The sequence below is a fragment of the Arvicanthis niloticus genome, chromosome 30, assembly GCF_011762505.2.
Source record: "Arvicanthis niloticus isolate mArvNil1 chromosome 30, mArvNil1.pat.X, whole genome shotgun sequence".
Classification (NCBI taxonomy): Eukaryota; Metazoa; Chordata; class Mammalia; order Rodentia; family Muridae; genus Arvicanthis; species Arvicanthis niloticus.
The window spans coordinates 21,721,823-21,745,473 of record NC_133438.1 but is presented as its reverse complement, the minus strand read 5'-3'; the positions used below and the strand labels follow the sequence as shown (position 1 = coordinate 21,745,473).

The window sequence follows — 23,651 nt, the reverse complement described above, 5'->3', positions numbered from 1 at the left end:
GAGGCAGAAGACAGGATTTCTCTATGTAGTCCTGAACTGGCTCTGTAGACCAGGCTGGCCTCAAACTCAGAGATCTTTCTACCTCTGACTCTCAAGAGTGAGAGGATTAAAAATGTAAACTACAACACCCAGTAAATAACTAAATTCTTAAAATAACACATTAATAATTAATGTAAGACAACCTAAAATGTTTATGTCTCAATATATAAAGATCCATGAAAACAGATCCTGACAACTAACAGAAAATCTGGTCTAAATTATATCTCGGTTGCATACAGTGGCACATGCCTATAATGCCAGAATTTAGGGGACAGGAAAAAAATCAGTTCAAGGCCAACATCCAGGATATATCAAGAAGATTTGAGATTTGGGACCTTTTCTCAAAACCACAGTAGTTTTTCAAATTGTTAAAATAAAATACACCACAGGCTCCTCCTTTAATCCTAGCAATCAAAAGCAGAGGCAGAGATCTCTATGAGTCCTAGGCCAGTCTAGTCTAGTGAGACCCTATCATGAAGAAAAAAACCTAATGGTTAAAATCTACTAGTTACTTCTTAGTCTCTCTTAACTTTCTAACTTCACACTTCAACTATCTGTCCTCATCCCATATCTGAAACGTGAGCCTTTTAGCACTGTCTTCTATATGTAATCTTATCCCACCTTTAATGGTGACCTGACATGACAGTTCGTGGATCATAGTGTCTAAATCTGCATTAACACTACCCACTGGATCCACTCTTTTTCTCCTAATCACTTCAGACCCAACCTAGATAGAGAGAAGATCCAATTTTGAAGAAATGTATTGATCCTTTCCAAATAGATTCAGTTCAGAATATAGCTTTAACCTCTAGTTAAGCAAACCTGTTATGGACACTCCAATCTCATCAACCTCTACCATTTCTATTTACGGCCTCGCTTACAATTTTCAAAGTAGCCTCAGAAACATTACTTCCCTGAAAAGTTATGATTTAAAACTAATATTCTGGTACATTTGGGTAACTTAGTAATCTGCCCCTATAATACAAAACATACAATCCATTCCCCATGCCCAACTAAACAAAACTACCATCCTATCCAGAGATCCTTCTAGACCCACAGTCTCCCATTTTAATCCTTGGAAAACAATTTGAACAGGAAAAGCATATCGTCACAACCAAGGACCAAAACCGACATATCTAGCATTGCGTTTTCAGTACCTAGTGTCCCTATCCTATTATCCCAATGAATTCTGAAAAGCTCGAGATCCTGCATTACAAGAACCATGAAGAACATTGGTTTTTTTTTTTTTTTTTTTTTTTTTTTTTTTTTTTTTAAATAAATAGCTACGAAATAAAGTGCAATTTAATTAAGAGGTTTCTACATTTAGAAGTGTCTTCTATGCAGATATGAAAGATGTTAAACTCAACTATAGTATGGCTTTTTTCACTCTGAATGTGGCAATCAAATCAGGCAATTTTTAATTTACCTTGAACAGCCCACTGTGTGATGTTAAGTAAAGCATATAATCAGAACTAAAGGGACCCATAACTGAATTTAAAGTTTCAAACAATTTAAGTAATGATATATATATATAAAAAAAAAAATGTTCGCCCAAGTTACAATGAAAATCTCCTAATGGTGAACATCTATACTGAAATGTATTCACCTAGGATGTTTGGAAAATCAACACAAACCAAATAAAACAGATTTCTAACACCCACCAAGAAGTACTTCTTGCTCTTTGGGGTATATTCTGGATCCCATTCCTCTTCCTTCGGTCTCTTTTGAAAAGTGGTATTTGAGTTGTTTGGACCAGTATTTGTCCCAGCAAAAACTCCTCTGGCTCTTCCTCTGCCTCTAATTCGAAACTGATTAACATTAACACAGTTGTTTAGTAATGCAATCAAAGGTATTTAGTTACATGCAAACTCCAATTTTACTGCAGTAACAAAAACAAAGTGTGTGGTGTGTCCCTCTGTGTGTCTGTCTTCACAGCCATTAAGGATGGAACCTCTGGTGGCCATTTTATACCACAAGGCTACTGGAAGTTGAGTAGATAAAGAAAAGTAATATTCTGAAGAATTAGAGTATGTACTTTCATGACCTAAAACTAGTATTTTTAAACAGTGGTATAAGCATGTCCCTCTTTTCACTAGCCAAAAGCTATGTAGTTCCTGTGAATTATACCAAAAAACTCTCAAGTGTCCAACCATATCTATTACCCTGAAAGAAAAGACCTTCTCTGTTCCCCCAGATGACCTAGTGACTATATTAATATCCAACTAGATATAGCTAAACATTAAAGAATGGACCTGAGAAAATGTGCTACATTTAAGCCTGTAACAGTTACGGTAACTTTATAAAAGCAAAACAATGCATTCATTCTACAGACTTAGGAAACGTGTGACTGGTACACATAGAAGCAAGGAGGCAAACAAAACCAGCAATAATAGAGATAAATCTGTTTTAATATTTTTAAAACAGGTTTCCTGAAATTAGTGACTTACTAAGTGAACTTTTACACTTGAAACACTGATCTGAAAGTAAGAAAAGAAGTATCTAGTTTATACAGATGCTTCAAAATCTCAAATTGAATGGCATTTCATTTCACTGACAAGGTAACATTTCAAATACCGTTTTATGACTCAAGACTGACTTTGGGAAAGATGATTAATAATCTATAAGGTATTATTTGATTTCCCCTTTGCACAGTTCTCCAAGATAAAGCCTCCCGAATGATCAAAGATAACTATTACTTACAAAGGTTCCTCGTGGTCTGCTAACTCCTGAAAATCCTGAGTAGTCTTTCATCTCGTGGTGAGTTTTAAACTCTTCTTCTCTTTCCTTCTTACTCTCTTTTTCTTCCCGAGAGCTGGGTGAGGAGGGCGATGCTGAGGAGGATGAGGACCGGGAGTGGTCTTGCTCTCTACCTTTATGTTTGCTGAAAAATAAAACAAATGTGCTATTTTTTAAGATAAATAATTATTTAAAATCTTATGAGGAATGTTTTTAAGTTAAAAAAAAGTACCCAATAAATTATTATTTAAGTAGAACTGGGTATAAACTCTCACACAGTCTCTTTCCAATTGTCTTCATTGATTGTTTTAAATAATTAACATACTAAGCCTACCAGCTAAAAACTGGTAGTGTGCAAACTTCAATGATGTTCAGTTCTTCATTACTTTAATTTGTAATCTTTTGTTATTTTAATAAAAGGAAAGGAAAAGAGTGGGTTTGTTTTTTTGTTGTGGTGCTGGGGACTGAACCCAGGGCTTGACACATGCTAGGTGAGCATGTCACAACTAAGCTACAGCCCCAGTCCAAAATGTTCTTGAGTCCAAGTTTTAAAAAGACTGCAGTTTAGATACAACCTAAGTGAGTTCGGTTTGGGCCACAATATCATGATAGAAATAAAAGGCATGTAACATTACAAATAACAGTCATAAATTTAAATGCACAAGTATATAATCCACCATTTACCTAATGAACATCAAGAAAAAACTTCTCTATAATACATTTTATTACTACTTATTTGACTCTATAAAGATAAATTTACATGATTCTAATGCAACACCTGAAAAGGTCATACCTGCTGTAACTCTTACCACTGCTAACAATATCCAGGGAAATATAATTTTCAAAGACTAATGCACAATAATCCTACGTCCTGGTTTTTCCTCCCCCCCTCTCTCCCATGTTAAGCCACTAGATAACACTTTAACAGTCTTGTACTCTGGGTGTTATGAGTTGAAAAAGTGCGGAATCAAGCATAACGAACCAAAGTTCTTACACAAACTGTTTCTAGAAATGCACTGCATTGAAGTCCAACCTCCTGATGTAGCCTGGATAATAGGACACATTAATTTGTCATTTTTTTTTTCAGTGTTAGCTTGCTATTCCAAAGTTTTTGTCCTCATCCACCATAAGCCGTGTAAAAGACAAATACATTTTTGCTGTAAAACAAATAATTTTAATTGTTTAAATTTAAACATTTGATTACATAGTCAAAATTGAAAGCAATTAAGCTGACAATTATTAAAGGCTAATTAGAAGCTAAAGCCTAAGTCAAGACAATTTGAATAATCACCTGTCATCTTTGTAAGGTTTGTATTCCTTGTAATCCTTTGGCGTTTTTTCTTGCTTTCTTGATCCACTAGATTCCCTGGAGCCCTTGGAATCTCCCCGCTCTTTACTTCTTTCTTTACGGCGACGGTCAATGTCATGCCGAAGATCAGCCGAATCACACCTTAATTTTTTATCTCCCTGTAGAAAATACATGTAAAATACAGATTTCAGGGAAGAAACAGAAATGTATAGAAACATGTAGTTATATCACAACAGATTCTAAACTGGTATTTTAGTATCAAAAACTACTGCATCACATACTACCATCATCCACAAAATTTCTTTTAAAACTACATTTTACTAAGCATTTATGTACATATACTAAAACTTCAAGACACTGAATTCTTTAATGGTGTATATTCAGAGCAATTCATAATAAACTTTCATAGAGCAAAGTGATACATCTTTCTGTTCAGTGAATCATTATTATTCCAAATAGCTATGACGAGATAGTTGGACAGTGTTAAAAGTTATAATCTGCAGATGCAATGTGGTTTCAGCCTATCAGCTTGAGACCCTGGAGTTACAGGTCGCAGTAACTAAGCCTCATGAACATCAAGCTCTTCCCAGATAAACTGATAAACGCAATAGAAGATACTTCAAAATTAGGGAGTCTGTAATTCTCATGACATGCAAGTGGAATAAGATTAATAAAACTGAGGTTGAACAAAGGTCAAACAAAGTCAAAAGATATTATTCGCAATCCTGTACTCAGTATTTTGGGCTATATATTGCCCTTTCTCAATTCAGGTATTGCAACAGACATTAGTTTAACTGGGTCACAGTTCACCTCCTCCTTGTTCCATTGCTTTTTTTCAAATACTATATAATTTAGAAGTTGAAAAGAGGCATCTAGGAATGAAGAAAAATTATACATCAGTAAGATGCTATGCAATGTGGACATCCTTGATATTATTCAACAATGAGAACTATTTATTCTGGGATGTCTAACTACAATACTCATAAGCATCGCAAAAGTGAAATATATGTACCTCTCAGCGTTAAGTATTACTCCCCAAGCTGTCCCTAGAGTAACAAGTCTAATCATAAGCAAAGCTTTCCTAGTCACCTAGGTATTACTGACTCCATAAGAAACAACATATCTAAGTGAAACTACTTCGTAAATCCTGCTAAGCATATAATTTCATATTAAGATGTTAATTATTGATTAAAGACAAAAAGATAACAAAACCCAATTATCATGTCTTCCTGGTCATCTATCAGGTATTCCTTCTTTCTCATACTAAAGACAAAATGAATTGTTGGAGAAATGAAACACAATTAACCCTTATTAATAAGCCTAATGTATTAAGGTCAAAGATTTTTTTTTAAAGTATTAAACTGTTCACTCCTCAGTCTGTTTTTCTAAAACTGTTACCTCCTGTGCACAGGCATCACCTTACCCCTAAGCTCTAGATTTCAAAACCAATTCAGTTAGCAGCACACCCTACTGAAATATTTGTATACTGACTTTGTCAAATAATTCCTATTAATACAAGTAAAATCCAAAATAGCCCAAATCTTCCACAACTCTACAAACAGATATGTTCCTATTATTTTAATTAGAAAAGTTGAGGTTCAAGAGTTAATTATTTTCCAAAACGCAGAACATTTCCAAAATAGAACTGATCCCTTGCCCCCTCTGCTGCATATATAGCTAGATATAAACTAGTGTGCTCAATAAACATCAACTTGAATCACCTTGTGACTGCACTAGAATCTCACCAAGCCCCTGGCTTCCTCACCTTACCTGTAGTATCTAAACAGATTCTTTTCAAGTTTCAAAGCCAAATTCCTATGTAGAAATGAAACATGTTTTGTTCCAGAGTTCACTTTGCAAATCAGTTTTTACAATGTCTATGCTTATTCTTCTCACGATGTTCCTTCCAGGCCACAGAGGCCTGGAACTTTTATATATAGCTCAGGCTGGCCTCCTGGGTGAAGGGAATAAAGTTGTACCTCGCCTAAAATGCTTACTTCTTTTTATTTCTCCTTAATTCAACGTAAATTTTTTCATACAATATATCCTGATTATAGTTTCCTCTCCCTCTACTCCTCCTAGTTCTTCCCCAAATCCCCTCCCATCTGGGTCTACCCCCTTTCTGTCTCTCGTTAAAAAACAAACAGGCATCTAAGGGATAATAGTAAGATATAAAACAAACTAAAATAGGACCAAACAGAAGGTAAAGATCAGAAGTAAAAATGCCTATTTCATAAACCACATAAAAATGTGCAACAGCCAGGTATGACAGTGGACATCTGTAAGCCTGGCACACAGGAAGCTTATGCAGGAGTATTGGCAAGAGTTCAGAGACAGCCTACATTGTCAAAACTTGCTACCCTCAAAAGGACAGCACTAGGGTAACTTCTTTGAAGAAGCAGAAATACAATTGATTTTTAAAAGACACATTCAAATTCTGACTTACCAATTTCATCTCAAAACCTCATAAAAACCATAGCACAATTTATATCCTATTTATAATCTTCATTACCCTATTATCTTTAGGACTGACATTTTCCATTGACAAGCATTTTTAAAAAGGTATTCTTGGTTTAAATTAAGATACATTACCATAAACATTACGTATTTACAAATTTTAAAAAAGATGTAATCATTTTGCCTAAGAAAACAAGGTATAGTATAGTATCATTAAGCTTTTTCAGTTTCACATGAAAAGCAAGTACATTAAAAAAAACAGAAACTATACCTTTGGAATTTCTTCTTTAAAAACTCTCTCCTCTCCTGCTAAACGGGTATGCTTCCTCAGAGCGCTTGGAGAGATGTCAATCCTCCTTAATATAAAATAAAGTGTATTTGTAGTTATATTTTTTTACATTCTGATTCAAAAGAAAAATAGTACTACCCATTGTTGAGAAATACTAGATAGTTACGTCTCTCCTGAGAAACCAATCTGGCAGAGTTAAGTCTATTGATAAAATTCCTAAAACAAGAAATAAAAATTATATGCATTAAGAATTAATGAAAAACTGGTTGTGGTGTCAAATGCCTGTAATCCCAATACTCCACATGTTGAAACATTAAGAAAAAAAGAAAACTGCTTTGAGTTTGATGTCCACATAAGCTACATAGTGAGTATAAGGTGAGACAGAACTACACAGCAAAATCCTGCCTCAAACACAAAACAAAGCAATTAAAATACTAGGAGTAGATCTTTATATATAAATGAAAACAGACTTTTAAACACTAAACTTTAACCATGAAAAACAATACTTGACCATTTTAAATATTAAATCACCATGTAACTAAAATGAATTAACTTATTCAACATTAGTATTGATATAATCCTCTAACAAATTACTGGCTTCCAAGAGTTCTAATAACTTCATCTATTTGTTCATTTTTTTGTTTGATTCTGCACCTTTCCGTTTCAGGCTTTTATTAGTTAGAATTTCTCACTGCATTCTTAGCAGTCATCAACCACCAGAATACAAGAGCAACTAAGCACCAGTTAGATTCTGAGTTTCACAACTATCTTGTAAAGCAATATGCAGACGAAATACTAATGTCTAGATCATCATCAATAACTGGCTTCCAAAGCAAAGAAGCCAGAACACAGACTGACTTAGCATCCACCCTCTTTCAGAACTCTTCTGGTCCTCACCAAGCATTTTTACCTCAGATGTACTCAGGAATTTAAAGTTTCCTTGAGACAGTCACTCCCCAATCCCGGGTCCCCAAAACTTACAGCTATTAAATTCCACAATGATCAAAGGTAGAATATTAAAGTTCTAACAATTTTAAACAGAGTAAACTAAAAATCAGGGGGAAAAAATTAAAATTTTTCTAAACTTGAAGATACAATGCTCAGTCTAGGAGAAAGTCCAAAGTTTCCTTACGCCATGACAACAGCATACGCCTCATATAACCTTACGCATCTTTCATTAACAACATTTTATATGCAAATTCAGTACTATCCATACCTATGTATCTCAGGGCTCTTTTGCCGGGTACTATGTTCTTCAGTAGCTTTCTGGTATGAAGTGAACCGCTCGTTTAGGGTCACTGCAGGTGATTTGAAGTATTGCTCTGTTGATTTAGGAGAAACACTGTCGAATTAGGAATCTTAATTTTAAGAGGGAATTTTCACTTGTGACAGAGGGCATGTAGCAGGTGAGAGAAAATAAAAATACTCAAGAAACCTAGCAGAAGAGAATCAAGTGTTAAAATAAAAATTCCTGGTCTATTACTTCCTTGTACCTCAACACTGATGGCAAAGACCCTCACAGGACCCTGTCAATACTAACTACAACCCCACACAATCAACAGATAATCAAGACTAACTCCACACTAGGAAACTACTTCCTCAAAAAAGAACAATAGGTGGTATGCCCTTTAAACCCTGCTAACTAAACAAGGTTGTCATTTCAAATAATCATTTGCAGCAAAAAATAAAGAAAATTACAGATAGTTCGAATAAATAATAAAATTATGTTAACTATGATGACATATTAACAGAAATGGCTTTACAAAAAAGTGAATACTGCCACTTAATTGAGGAGGAAAATAAAAAAAAAAACTTTAAAATTGATTTACATTCACTAATTCATCCAAAAACTCTGGCATCTTGGCAAACCTGACAGAACATATGATACTATATCTTTCTTTAAGCAATTTTTAAATTAGTAATAACAATATTGATTAGTTTCTAAACCGGTTTAAGATATGCTATAAATGTAAAATAGCCGTCTAAAGTCATGAACTATGAAATGTTACATTATGAAGCAAGCTATCTGCTTAACAGGTCAACATACATCTGTGTCAACTTACCGCCCAGTATCCAGCACATGTCTCATAACCAATCATTAAAACTTGAAACGGCCACTACCAGGGTAGTGCCTCAATCATAATTCCATGAAACCCAGGAATTTGAGCTAGCAACTCAGTTTTTATGCCATTTTTGCCAGGAAGACAGAAGATTCAACTTTGCCTGTATCTTTCAACAGCTATTTTACTTTGAAACATGGATTTTGGCATTTCAAAACATATTCCAGGACCTAGTTACAATGAAAAAGAAAACATCACTGGGCATTTTCAGCTCTATATAAAGTAAGAGCTGTTCAGATCGGTTGCACAACACCAATTATGAAACATAACTACAGATCCTCTAAAAAAGGAAAAAAGAAAAGGAAAAAGGAAAAAATGTATCAAAATCTGATCACAAAATTCAACAATAAACTGTAAAGTGTGAAGACAGGTCAAAAAAAATGATTAAAAAAAAAAGAAAAAAGAAAAAAAATCTTAATGCTTCCTAATTGTATGTGCCACAATAGTCATGAAAGTCATGATATGGTTCATAAGCTTATCTAAAGCCAAATAGCAAAATGCTGTTGTCACCATGCTGACTATAGCCAAAAAAAGTTCTAGTTATTCAGTGCATAACTGTGACAAATTTCCAGGTATTATGAGATGTTTGCACGACTAACTTTAAAAAAAAAAAAAAAAAAAGACCAACAGCCATCGAGTTTCCTGGGAAAGAACCTGCTAATCACAAAAATAACCACAGCAAAACTTACCTGCCTGCCCCCAAATAAAATCATACCCCCAAGTCTTTGAAAATTATTAGTAGCTTTTAAACTATAACAATATACTGGTGAAAATATGAATAGACTTTAGCTAAAATGAAGGCCTTTATTTCTAGAACCTTAAGACATACCCTATTATAAACTCTCAGAGCAGCAGCGACTACACTGCCTAGAATTGCTATAAACTTACCCACTGAGTCACCAAGTCATAAGCATACAATGACAGTTAATTTTCACATGCAATACATTTAAATTTTCAAAATTAAGTAAATCTGTATCGTACTTCTATGTGATACTGATTTTTACAACTTCAGCCATTTTATCATCTTATATCTTTTATTAGTCTAAAGGCTATCTTCTCCACAAAATATTTTCCAAATGTTTAATATTTAATAGTACTGATATACCTGCCTGCTAGCTCAGTTACTATAGCTACTATTCAACTTAACTACTCTTTTATTGCATGCAAAAAAGCTCAATTCATGATACCACGTATACCAAGCATACCTTTCACATGATGAACCAAGGATACAATGTGTTGTATAAATGACTCTGAAGTGCTTTTGCTGGCCTGAGGCAACTTAATGTGGTCAAAGATGGATCGGAATTCTTGCTCTTTCTTGACAGAATGGACAAGCGTGCTAGCAAGTAGCCTGTCTTTAGTCAAGGAGGCAGGTCTAGAATATGTCAAAAATAAACACACACATACACACAAACAAAATACAGTATTGGTTTGAATGTGTCAACTCCATGTTCAGAACAGTAATGTCATCACTAAGCACTCTATATTACTTACGAGGCACCAACGTGGAATTACCTGTTGGAATCGTCGAGAGGAACAGGTGCCATTTTGAGTTTGACTTCAGGACGGTGAGAATCACTGGCTATCATTTTGATCCTGAGTGGGCTCTCCTCTCTGAAGATGGACTTTTCTCGTGTGTCCAGACTCTTGTGTAGAGGGGGACTGTAATCAAAGAGCTCTTTGAGCTTTTCAGACTTTACCTGCTCCGGTGATTGCACTTCTTTCTTCACTGTTATTCTGTCAGAGCTTTTGTCGTCTTCCTTGTGCTTGTCTTTTGCAGTGCTAGGCCTTTCCACTATGTATGAAGTCTCTTTCAGTTTGTAATTTTTTTCTTCTCTAAATCCATCACTTTCTCTATTGCCTTTTAGTGAAACTTTGGACTTGTACTTGGGTCCTTCCTCCTCAGTATTCCGGTGAGATGAAGTAGCAAAGCTCTTCCCCTGCTCTGCCAGGACTGATTTCCTAAACTGTCTATAATCCTCTGTTTCCTCTGTGTCATCCCCTTCAGAGTCATGGAATTTTTGTTTTGCAGACTCTTTATCACTAAAGTAATCTAGAACTTCCTGATCATCCCAATCTCCATCTGCCCTGCCTTTCTCCGACCCTTTCTCCTTTGGAGCCTCTTTCTCCCGGATATTACCCCTATCAAGCAGGAATACTCTAGACTCTTCATCTGTGAACCTGTGAATGAGCAGAGAAGAAGACAGTAAGTAACTCTGGATTGCATTCCTTGAAGATAACCTGAATATTTAAATGTAGAGTCCAAGGAAAGGACGTTACTCTACTGAAACCTAACCTTATTTTTAAAACCATTAAAAGCACTCACACAGAATTTATACTTTTAAACTGCCTAAAGTAAAGTCATGCTCAAAAACCTACTCTATGCAAATATCCACCACAATTGTATACTAACACATCCAAACTTTGAAAGCTCCTAATATACAATACAGCTTAAATGTAACTTTGTGACGCTAGGAACTACTAATGGACAATACAAACACCTACTGAAATTTCAATTTATGTTTATGCTCAAATTTTCAGGTCTTTTTTATATTTTGCAGTAAAACCTCATGTATTCCAGATTAGCCTCACACTCTCTACAGCAGACACTCCTGAGCCTCTCTGCCTCCGCCTTCCTACCGCTGGGATTACAGGTTTGTGCTGGCACACTTACCTTCTTTGTCAACAAAAACAAGACCCCACAGAAACAGACTTTAGTAACATCATATTATGTATAATACTCTACCTCAATCAAAAAAGCTCATATAAAATCTGCTCTAGAAGATAGTGACTTCAGGTAATAACAGAAGCTTATCATCAGTTCAGTGGAAAAATTCCAGGTTGCAGAGTAGGGAAAAAAATCATAAGCAGCATGACTGTTCCATTTGTTAACAACCTAATCTTCATCAGTTTGCTAGCATGTCTTTCTGCAATGCTCGAAACTAGAATTTAACAAAATACTTAAAATGTCATTAAACTCACTGAGAAATAAAGATGTTTTTCCCAAGTCAAGAAGAATTCATAAAGCACTGACAGCTGGACTGTTTTACCATACAACATGTAACATGACCACACTATTTATGTAAGGTCACATTCTAAAGCAAAAAGGAAAAAGTCTCTAACACAAAACTGTTTATGTGCTTAATATATAATCTTGGTTATCTTAGGCCTTTAGTTTTTCCTTGTTTGTAACTGCTAGCTGTGAACTGATCAAAAATGGCTAATAAAACAAATAGAAACATCAAAACACTTAAATAATTAAGAACAATTTAGAATTACCACACAGGAACAAGTAAAACAGTTAAATATATAGCACAATGTTATTTTAAAATCAGAACTATATAAATGCACTACTTTGGATTCTTACCTTTTTAAAAACTTTCCCGTCTTCGCTGTTTCCTGATCTCCTTCAGGATAAAAAGAGGATCGCCCCCTAGATTCCTCTCTTGGAGCATTCTGCGGTGTGATTGTCTTTGCAGGGCTTCTTCGTGATGGGATGTGATGAATCGGACTATTCTGAGAAGGGCTGTATCGACTAGACCCATTTCCAACAGACCCAGATCCAGACCTCTCAGGACTGTGCTGAATGGAATGTGAATGCTGAGAAGGGGTATTTTTGGCAGAGTGGACTGTACTAAGCATGGGGGCATCTGAGCATGATGAACTCTGACTAGGTGGTGTGGCAATAGGTGAAGGACTATGAGGTGACCTTGGACTATTATCATAAGCTGAAAGGCCAGGCCAAATATCACCAGATGTAGCAGATTTATTAAACTCATCAATAGATTCAGATGGATCATGTTCAAAAGTATCCTTTGGTTCCTCCTGTGACTTGCTTTTCAAAGGACTCTCTTCTTGGGGTTCCCCTTCAGCTTTTTTGGTTTGTTTTTCCTGAGACCCTCGTCTTTTAGAGACGGGAGATTTGCTATATGGGGATGAAGAACGAGATGATGATGATCTTGGAGACCTAGAGGATCTGTATGACCGGCGAGATCTGCTCCGGGATCTTTGAGAAGACACAGATCTTCTTTTTGGACTCCTGGACCGTGATCTACCTCGTCTAGGACTCCTAGAGTGCCTTCTATTCCAGACAGGTCTATAGCCACCTCGATGGTATCTACCTCCTCCTCCTTGATAATACCCTCTGCCCCTTCCTCTGTACCCATAAGGTCGTCTCATTCCTCTATTATTCCTGTAATCTCGACGATAATCTCTAGAATAAATACGATCTCTACTACGAGACCTCGAATATGTTCTGGAACGAGACCTAGAACTAAAAATGAAATAAGTATCAATTTTTTAAAAATGAAGTACTTCATTTTACCATTTTAGATACATCTGGCTGAATAAAACATATATACAAGGTAAAATAATATATTAAAAATATCATTTATTTGAAAACGTTTACTGTTTCTGGTATTTATTAAAACTTTTGTCCAAGATAACAATGAATGAGAGGCCTTGGGAAAGTAGGCACAAAATGGGGGGAGAGAGTATCAATATATCCAACACAAGATTGGATAAAACATTTAGGCTGGCAATAAAATTCACAGTAAGAGAAATTTAAATGGCATCATGGACTGTGATAGGGAAAAGGAGTTACATGGAACTACATAGAGCAAAATGCCACTGATATTCAGCAAAGCTGACTATATAAAAAAATTCAGAATAAAACAATTACATAATTACAGGAAAAAATACAAACTAGTATTAATTCTCAACAGGCTCCTATTCTCTGTGCTATGGATATTATTATTTAAGAAAAAAAATCATTTGTTAAACAAAAGGGGGGAGATTATCCTTTAAAGAACCAGACTCAGTAAAAACCAGAAAACAATAAATATGATTCAGCACCAAAAATTCTTAAAATATCCAGTTTCTCTCTTAAGATGGAAAGAAAAGAAATTCATCATGTATTAACACATCATGTATTAACACATGTTAATCATGCAAATCTCAGATGATGATCGCAGTTGATAACTAGGTTACAATTTCAGTTGTAAAGGGGAACAAATCCAAGTCATAGAGTTTTACTGAGAACGGCACACTGATGGTGAGTGATACCACATACTGTATCTGTACACAGCAGACACTAGTAACTACGATTTACTGAGAACGGCACACTGATGGTGAGTGATACCACATACTGTATCTGTACACAGCAGACACTGGTAACTACTATCTCACTAATAAAAGCATCAGAAACACATGAATTCACCTGTATCTCTTCTTCCTAGAATGTGATCTCGATCTTGATCTAGAACTGGACTGTGATCTGGACTTGGACCTTGAAGAATGTGATCTAGAATTGGAGCGGCCCATTTCTTTTCTCCTAATCAAATGAAAGCAACATGGGTTAAATTAATACAAAAAGATATTTTAATATTTACTTATTTCCAGGTATAAGCTGGATTTTTACAAGTCATTCTTTTCAAAGGAATACTTACTTCTAAAACAGGCCTATTATTCCTAAAAAATAAATAAATAAATAAACAATCACTATTTTCACCTGTATAGATACAAATACTCAAGATAAAACATTTCTATGGACTTAACACCTATGTGTCTCAATCCAAAGGCACCAACTACAGAAGTCAGAAAGAGCAACACCAGACAACGGTTGTGTTAGGTGTTTTTCTATGCCCAATACAAAAGCCTACTTACCTCACGTGTACAAAAAATAAAATTATGAGGACTACAGAAAAGAAACCTGAAGAAAAGAACATTTACAAGTGGCATAATACAGACTAGAGGGATGGCTTAGTGATTTAAGAGCACTCTCTAAGATGGGGGCCCAACACTAAGAAGGAAGTGTACAGGGTCCCCCACCTCTAGCCAAGAAGCTATCTGCAAGTGATACCACATAGCAAAGGAAAATTCAATATTCTCCAATAGTCTCAATAGCTGTATTAAGCACACTTCACTCAGTACATACCCCATTCCCAGAGAGTACTTAGTCAACACAAAATGAACTCAGTAGTTTCTGTAAAGTGTAGTGTAGACTTTTTGTCTCATTTTGCATTGTTCGGCTACTTTTTTTTGTCTTAATAGTCTTTTGCTTGTTTACTTCTATTTGTGTTTTTTGTGGAAGTGTTTTGCGTTTGGTTTTGTTTGTTTTAAAAAGCAAGAAAAAAATGTAAGTTAGGAAAGTGAAAAGGATCTGAAAAGAATTAAGAAGAAAAACAATATACTGTATGAAAAGTATACAAAACATACTGTAAAAAAATTTCTTTTCAATAAAAAAAAAAGCAAAAAGCACTGGCTGTTCTTCTAGTGGACTGGGGTTCAACTTCCAGCACTCTAGTGGCAGCTAACAATTCAGAACTTCTGTAATGGAATCCAACAAACATGTAACCAACACCCATACACATAACATTAAAAAAAAAGAAAAAAGACCTGGCATAATACTTAAAAATAAATTTAAAAAGAAACCTCACCAAGCTGTCATCACAGTGCTTTACGGACTAAAAGCACTAAACTGTTTCTCATATACAAAAGACTCAATGTGCATTATATAGTCTCCTACAGAATAAAGGTGACTACAAAGCCTCTTGACAGCTACAACTTGCAGAGCAATGCCAAGCTCCCCAGTATCTTGCTGGTAGGAAAAAACATCGAAAGATAAAGGAATAAGAGCTGGAGAGATGGCTCAGTGGTTAAGAACTGTCTGCTCTTCCAGAGGTTTTGAGTTCAATTCCCAGCAACCACATGGTGGCTCACAGCCATCTATAATGAGATCTGATGCCCTCTTCTGGAGTGTCTGAAGACAGCGACAGTGTGCTCACATACATAAAATAAATAAATCTTAAAGAAAAAGAAGATAAAGGAATTAAAGACATAAGAAATATCAGAACTAGAAGAAAAAGAAAAGTTGGCCTTAACTTTTCTAAACACTGATACAGTGCAGATAGTAATAACAGTATTGATTTATAAAATGTGCTGCTCCTGAAAAAAATCTAAATATATGGTAAATCACTGTATGTACATACCAAATGTCACACTTTTAATGTTTCAGTGACTCAGAAGAAAAATAATATGGGGGGGAGGGAGAGGGACAAAATAAAAATCTTTTATTTTGCCATGTAAGTTAAACAACAGGCAACATGGACAATAACCAACAGGTGGGCAAATTTATATACAATCAACTTCTGATTGCTCCAAAACTTAACTGTTGACCAAAAGCCTTACTGATAACAAAATTGGCACATTATTTATTCTTGTGTTGTTGCTATAAAAAAATGCAATACAAAAATTATGAATGAAAACTGTTCACAGGAAGCATCGGCATTACAATAAGTGGCTACTCACTACACAGGCACTCGTAACAGCAACAGAAAGTAACTGAATTACAGCATGTACAAAGTTAATCAAGTCACTATTTAATGCAGCATCTGTTATGTTTTTATTTTTCTATAGCAAATTAACCAGTGTGTTACATTCATAAGTTTTAACTAGTATTTTTTTTAGGCTAATAAAGTATATATGTATTTACATGCAAGTGACTTTTTAATTTTTTTCAATTATTTCTTATGGTCTACAAATTTTTTTCTTTTTCTTTTTTTGGTTTTTTTGAGACAGGGTTTCTCTGTATAGCCCTGGCTGTCCTGGAACTCACTCTGTAGACCAGGCTAGCCTCGAACTCAGAAATCCACCTGCCTCTGCCTCCCAAGTGCTGGGATTAAAGGCATGCGCCACCACTGCCCGGCTTACAAATTTTTTTCAAACTGCTAAAATTTTTTTAGGCCATCCATATAGCCCAGATGGCTGACCAGCACTCTTACTCAGAAGACTGAAATGAAAATATCTCAAGTTCAAAACCTAAACAAGTTAGTTAACATGAGTTCAAGAGCACCTGGGCTACTAAAGAGAGATAGAGGGTTAGTGATACATACAGCAGCTCTGTAGTAGGGTAGTTGTTTAGCAAGCATTAGATAGTAGGTTCATTTCTTACACTGAAATAAAAAATAAGAACTAGCCAGGCAGTGGTGGCGCACGCCTTTAATTCCAGCACTTGGGAGGCAGAGGCAGGCGGATTTCTGAGTTCGAGGTCAGCCTGGTCTACAGAGTGAGTTCCAGGACAGCCAGGGCTACACAGAGAAACCCTGTCTCAAAAAACAAAACAAAACAAAAGAAAAAAAAAAACAAAAAACAAAAAAAACAAAAAAAAAGAACTAAGCATGGAATTGCTTAGTATTTATGTTTCCCAGCCCTTGAAGAGGGTAGGGGAAACTAAAAACTAAGTTCAGGTATTTAAATATTCATTTTATGTAACAGATGATTTGCCAGCATGTTTGGCCATACGCATGCCTGGTGGCCTCTGAGGCCAGAAATGTGTGTAAGGTCTCCTAGGACTAGAATTACAGGTAGATAGATATGAGCTACAGTGTGGATGCTGGGAATCGAACTCCATGTCCTCTGGAAAAACAGTAAGAGAACTTTTAACTGCTGAGCCATCTCTCTCCAGCACCAATTTATATTTTAGTGTGGTTATATATGTGTGTTTAGTTGCAAAAAATGCCACAGTCAGATAAATCAAAACAGTCAAAACAATCAGATAACTTTATAAAGTTTATAAAGAGTTGGTTCCGTCCTCCTTCCATTCAGGAAATTGAACTGAGGTTGTAAGGCTTGCACAGCAAGTGGTTTTAATGCTTAGCTGTTTTGCCAGCCTCAGTTCAATGTTAGTCAAGAGTCAATTATGTCATTTTCCAAATTTCTAACTTATTGGTCAAAATAAGTAATCATGTCCATAAGACTCAATTTCTTAATCTTGTAAAGGCCTATGTTTCTCACATATTTAAATTTTAACCTCATTAAATAATTTTAAAGGTACTTATCTACTTAGAGTTTGAGGTTATTATAAAGTTGTACTGAAGTACATTAGGAAAGATAAAAAGTTAAGCCAAGAGTGATGGTACAGGCCTTTAACCCAATACTTGGAACACAGAAGCAGGTGAATCCCTGAGTCCAAGGCTAGCCTGATCTACATAGTGAGTTCTAGGACAGCCAGGGTTATAGTCCAAAAAATATCCAAAATAGGTTAAGTAAGTAAATGACCTGGGCACAATGAGAAAGGAGTGGCGTCCCAATACTAGGTATTCATTAAGGGTACACAGCAAGACCTTGTCTCAAAAGATGGCAGTGGTGGTTGTTTTGTTTCTAAATGGCATTTTGTATCCTAAGTCTTCTTACAAAACATTTACAGAAGTGGGAAAAAAGTAATATACAATGGAGAAATGAAAAAGTATTTTTAAAACTAACTCAAAATCTGATTTTAAAGAAGGTAACACACTCCCCACCAAAAAGAAAAAAGAAAGAAAGAAAGAAAAAGAGAAATGTTGCAGGACAACTTCATCAGTACTGGGGTTGAACAGCCTTGTGTTGATTAGGCAAGCACACTACTTCTTGAGCTGTACCTCCAAGGCCAGTTTACAACACTCTTAATCACTTCATCTCATTTAGGTTAACAGTCAATTTTCTCAATTTAGTCATAAGTAAAACCTAGAGAACATAAATATCTTTTACCTTGGGCTTTATGCAGGATCCAGAAGTCAGTGATGTCTTTAAAATACTGCCAAGATTCTTCTTGTAGAGAATGTTTTGGGGAATTAAACTCTAAATTCAAATTCCTAGCAAAAATTAAATAAGAAAGAGGAGCTTGAGTTTATGGTAAACCAGATATGCACTGGTTATTATATATATATATATATATATATATATATATATATATATATATATATATATATATATATGGTATACTAATAAATTATGTAGCCCAAACTGACTTCTTCCACTTTGACCTCTCCAGCACTGAAATTATAGGCATGTACCTTGCCTGACTGGAAAACAATAAACGCTTGATCATGACAATTTAACTAAGGTGATTTTGGTGGCAAACAATCCTAGCATTGCAAAGTTGAACAAGAGGATGGTGATTCTGAGTTTAGCCTGAGCTATGATATAGAACAGCCTAAGTGACAAAAGAGGCCAGAGCTATGACCCATAGGTTAAGTGCACTAGTTGCTGTTCTCTGCTGGGGCTGTTCAATTCCCAGAACCCAAATGGCCATTCAAAGCCCCCTGTATCTCCAGTTCTAAGGGATCTGACGCCCTCTTCTGACCTCCAAAAAAGCACCAAGCAGAAACCTGATACACCCACATGCAGACAAATATAAAATAATTAAACCAACAATAACACCTATAATCCACAAATTAGGGCAAGAAGGCAGAGAATCGGTGTAAGTTCATCCTCAGTTATACAGTGAGTTTGGAGCTCCTAGGCCCAAAAGATCCCACTCAACTGTCAAAAAAAATAAATAAAAAATAAAAAAAAATTAAAACTTCCTAGTCAATACAGCAGAGTATCATGAATTTAATTGAAGTCACCTGACCTTTACAGAACAAATATCATTCCAGCCTGCAGTCAATATTCATAATGCTATATTTTCTAACATCTAAAACAGCTTAATACTCTGCTCATTTTCTTAAAACTTCCTTTTATCTAAAACCAATTTTTAAGAATTTCTTCAACTGCAACCACAGTAAGACTTACACAAGTACCTGATTAACCATCTAAGAGACAGGCAGCAATGACAAGTCTATAGGGAATTAATACTCCTAAGTTAACTGGCCATTACTATGTAAATAAATTAAATGTTATGCAGTTATCAACACTGAAAAGGTTACAATATTGCAAATATTCAGAGATTATCAGTTATATGCAAAAATCAAAAACCATCAGAACAGAAATTAAACTTAATATATAGCTAACATTAAGAGGCTAGCACTCAAAGTATTCATAAAATAAAAATGCATGAATCTATGTAATGATCAAATTTAAAAATATTATTTTGGAAATACAAAGAAGAAATAGTTAAAATTAAACATGTCAATACGGTATTTACAAGTTTATGGTTAGATAATAGAGACAGCTAAGCTGGCACGTGGTGTGTGCTCTGGAATTAGTTATAATTTCTGGTTAGCCTTATTTGTTACAGGTGTTCTACAGGCTATGCACAAATTTATTTAAAAAACTTGACTATTTACGCTTACTCCTATGTTTTCAGTACAGCATTAACAAGTATTCTATAAGTCATTCAAGGGGTGTTTAATAAAATGTTTGCAAGTTTGATTTAAAATGTATCACAGAATGAACAAAAAACAAAGAAAACACAAAATCCTGAAAATAAATGAGCAGAATATGGGAATCCACTTAATTATCTTAGCTGTTCATTTTTTGGTATTTCAGACAGGGTTTCTCTATGTAGTACCCAAGGCTGTCCTGAAATTCACTATATGGACAGACTGGCTTCAAACTCACCAAGACCCTCCTGTCTGTCTCTGAGTGCTGAGATTATAGGAGCCAATATACCTGGCTATTTTACTTTTGTACCAAAAATCTTCCATAATTAAAAGCACAACAGATTACTCATATACTTTTAGTTTGGTCCACCTACTTATCACCCTGTTTTTTTCTTTCCTTCAATTAAGAGCATTGACTGCTCTTCCAGAGGTCCTGAGTTCAATTCCCAACAACCATCTGTAATGGGATCCCACACCCTCTTTTGGTGTGTCTGAAGACTGCTATCTACAGTGTACTCATATACACAAAATAAATAAATCTTAAAGGAAGGAAGGAAAGAAGGAAGGAGCGAGCCCACCCTAAAACATTACTTATTAACCAAAAATGCATACTCACAGTGAGGACAAGATATTTTGTTCTACGTTTCCCTTATGTATGTGCTGTACCAACAGGATATAAGTCTGAAGTGACTAACGGTTTTAGGTAATATTCGCTTTCAATTTCTGTCTTTTTGTCCTTTTCAATTATAATAGAAAATTAAAATTAAAAAAAAAGGTAGAAAGTACCGATCCTCGGCTTTTTTTGATTATATAAACCTAAAATATGTTGGACATGAATTTGCACATCTATAACCCAAACACGTAAATACACGGAGAACCCCCGTAGTTTGAAAACACTTGGGCCCAATAAGCTAGTCTGGGAAACTATTCTGGTCACTCCCTAGACCAAGAAAACAAATCTTGAAACTCAGCCGGGGTCCGAAGTAGTGACGAAGAACCGTTATCCCACCACTCCGGAAGACGCAGGAGATTAACTGGGAGTTCAAGGCCAATGGGTGACAGAACTATAACCTCAACTCATCTTCCTCATCCATCTACCCCAACAATCGCCGCGGTCAATATCCAGAATTTCTACGGAGTGTTAGCAAAAAAGGTAGGTACGTCAGCGCTTGGATGGCTGAGAACGGGCCTTTCTCAGACGCACCCGCAAGACCCGAATCCCGACGGAAGGAGTTAACTACGCACCGACCGATCGTCTGGAACCGAGTGAGTCGAGAGGGAGCCAAAACGAAAAACTTTGGCGCCAACACCCAGGTGCTGGCCAGTCGGCTACAGGCGATAGACTAAAAGCCTCCATCTGGTTAAACTGGGCCTAAACCGACATTACGTCCCCTAAAAGAGGCGAGGAAGGCAGCCGAACCGCCACGCGCCAAGGGGTGGATCGGCTCGCTTAACTTTGTCGCCGGTCGCCGTTATCCCATCCAAAGCCCCAAAGGCGAGGCCAGGAAGGGAGAAGACACCTCCCCTCGGGCCAACGACAAGCTGGCTCCCACCGAAGTCAACACACGCGGCAGCGTTGCCAAGGGCAGGGAAGAAAGGGGGGGGGGGGGAAGCACGCATGCGCAGAGCCCCGAGCCGGGCGCGCGCAGGAGTCCGGGAAGAAGCCGTGGGGGGAGGGGTTGCAGAGAGGTTTGCGCACGCGCACGCGCACGCCTCCCGGTCTCCGGACCGGAGCCAGGTTCCCAGCCCGGCCCGCGGCCCGCGCAGCTCCCCATCCCCCACGCCCGCGGCCCGCGGCGCCTTCCAAACCCGAGGAAGTGCTGCTGAAAACGCACAAGTAACGGCTCGCGGGGCCGGGGGGTCGGGGGGAAGGGAAGGTCTCCTTTCTCGCCGCCGAGCAGTCACCACGCGTGAGAGCTGTCAACACCCAACCGTCCCGTCTCCTCGACTTGTTTCTCTTTTTTTTTTTTTTTTTTTTTGCTTTCGAGTGACTTGGATGCAGCACGAGGCCTACCTGACACGCCGAAGCACGATTCTGCGGGGATGTACCTCCGTGGGTAACTACACAGCGGCCATTTCCCGACTCCAGAAGGAGAGGAAGACCATAGAGGCGGCCTCGTCGCGCTAGCTCGGCTCCGTCACTTCCGGCTTGGGGCGTGGCCTTCAAGGCCGCTAAATATCCCCGCATGCCCCTCCCAAGGTTTGCTGGGAAGTCGCGTGACGGATCTCGCGAGATGTAGCCGACAGGGGGATGGGCAAGGACCCGGTCCGGCCGAAGGTCCTGAATGGGCGTTCCCATCTGCTGGTTCCCCAGCCTTGTTCTAAGGAGGCTTTAGAGTTTTAAGTGTCGCCCTACTTTTGAACTGCAGTTAGCGAGCCTGGGTCATTCTGAGACGGCGGCCCAGAGTACGTCAGAAGCACGCTCAATCAATGAGGGAGAGACCGGAAAGCCGAACGACGCAACTGCGTCCGCCCGGAAGCGCCGCGTTCCTCCGGCGCCTAAAGGGCTAAACGCCCTGCACCGATTCGGCTGTGTCCCGAGCCGCTTCTTGTTAACTCCCCGCCCGTCGTAAAACTTTGGGTCGTCTGGGCGATTGCGTCATGGGATGGCTCCTAACTTCCCGGACGCTGAAGCCTGGCCCCTGGGGCAAGGTTGGCACCGATCCGGAAACCTGCCGCCCTAACTGGATCGACCAGAATCAGATTATAAATAAGCAAGCCAGGATTGATTGGAAGCAAATTGCACACCTTCAAGCATATCTACTTACTGTTCTGATCGAAGCGGGCCCACTTAAAGAGACTAAAACTGTCGTTTGATGATTTAGGACAAGGTTAGATTCCTTGCAGGAATTCAAAGTTGTAACTAGCAGCCTGTTAGTTAGGTTCAGCGTTAGAGTTTGATCCTGATCTTTAACCCTGTCCAGAGCAGCGTGTCCTCACAATCCAAATGCCCACACAGTGGAAGCGCCTGACTGCAATGAATCCTAGTTTTGATTGTGTTGTGATTGCGCAATCTGCACTGCCCCCAGCTGCCACTCTGAAGGTGAAAGCTGCGATGTGTGACGCATGTTGGATCCTAGTACGTCTAAAGCATTAAGTAGGAGCTCAGAAAATATTTGTCAAGTAGGTGAACTGTACTTAAACGAAGCAAAAAGGCAGCACAAGTCTATTTTATATTAATGAGACAGCAGGTGCCGATAGCTCTTAATCTATTCAAAACACCAAAATCTAATCACTTTGCAGCTATTAAGTCCTGTGCAATTCTAGTATATGTTGGAAAGTTATCTTTTCACCTAAGGCAATAGAATTTTGGGGGACATTGAACCCCCTGGGCTGGGGACTGAACTGGTACGTGGCACACAGTTGCTCTTCCACAGAAGTACGTCTTCCAATCCTAACTTTGACCTCAAATAAATCAATGTGCTACCAAAGAAGGAACATTGGAACAAATAGATAAATAAATGGATGTCTAGCAAACAAGTTGGGGCTCTGTGAGGAGCTCAATCGGTAAGGGAACTTGCTGCCAAGCCCGATGCACCCTGAGTTCAATCCTTGGGTCCTATATGGTAGAAGTGTAACAGGACCAAGACAACTGAGTCCATGATGGAAGTACCATTCAG

General features: G+C 37.5%; 1 protein-coding gene across 12 annotated transcripts in view; it reads right to left on the bottom strand.

Moving 5' to 3' along the window:
- The window catches only part of Bclaf1 (BCL2 associated transcription factor 1), a 28,138-nt gene extending 5,224 nt beyond the window's left edge, over positions 1-22,914 (bottom strand). The window contains exons 1-12 of one of the 12 annotated variants that reach the window (XR_013108273.1): positions 22,046-22,180; positions 18,476-18,579; positions 14,169-14,282; positions 12,318-13,223; positions 10,466-11,131; positions 10,156-10,325; positions 8,047-8,152; positions 6,813-6,897; positions 4,067-4,242; positions 3,770-3,932; positions 2,740-2,920; positions 1,701-1,847 (exon numbers count right to left, since the gene is read on the bottom strand). Coding sequence is in view for 11 of the 12 variants with exons in the window: in XM_076928076.1 (XP_076784191.1) it covers positions 1,701-1,847; positions 2,740-2,920; positions 4,067-4,242; positions 6,813-6,897; positions 8,047-8,152; positions 10,156-10,325; positions 10,466-11,131; positions 12,318-13,223; positions 14,169-14,272 (2,541 nt within the window). In the remaining variant the exon portion in view is untranslated. Of the gene's footprint in view, positions 1-1,700; positions 1,848-2,739; positions 2,921-3,769; positions 3,933-4,066; positions 4,243-6,812; positions 6,898-8,046; positions 8,153-10,155; positions 10,326-10,465; positions 11,132-12,317; positions 13,224-14,168; positions 14,283-14,397; positions 14,420-18,475; positions 18,580-21,276; positions 21,625-22,045; positions 22,183-22,799 lie in introns of those variants that run through there. The other 11 variants (XM_076928076.1, XM_076928072.1, XM_076928078.1 and 8 more) reach the window with 11 other exon arrangements.
- Positions 22,915-23,651: the final 737 nt, after the last annotated feature.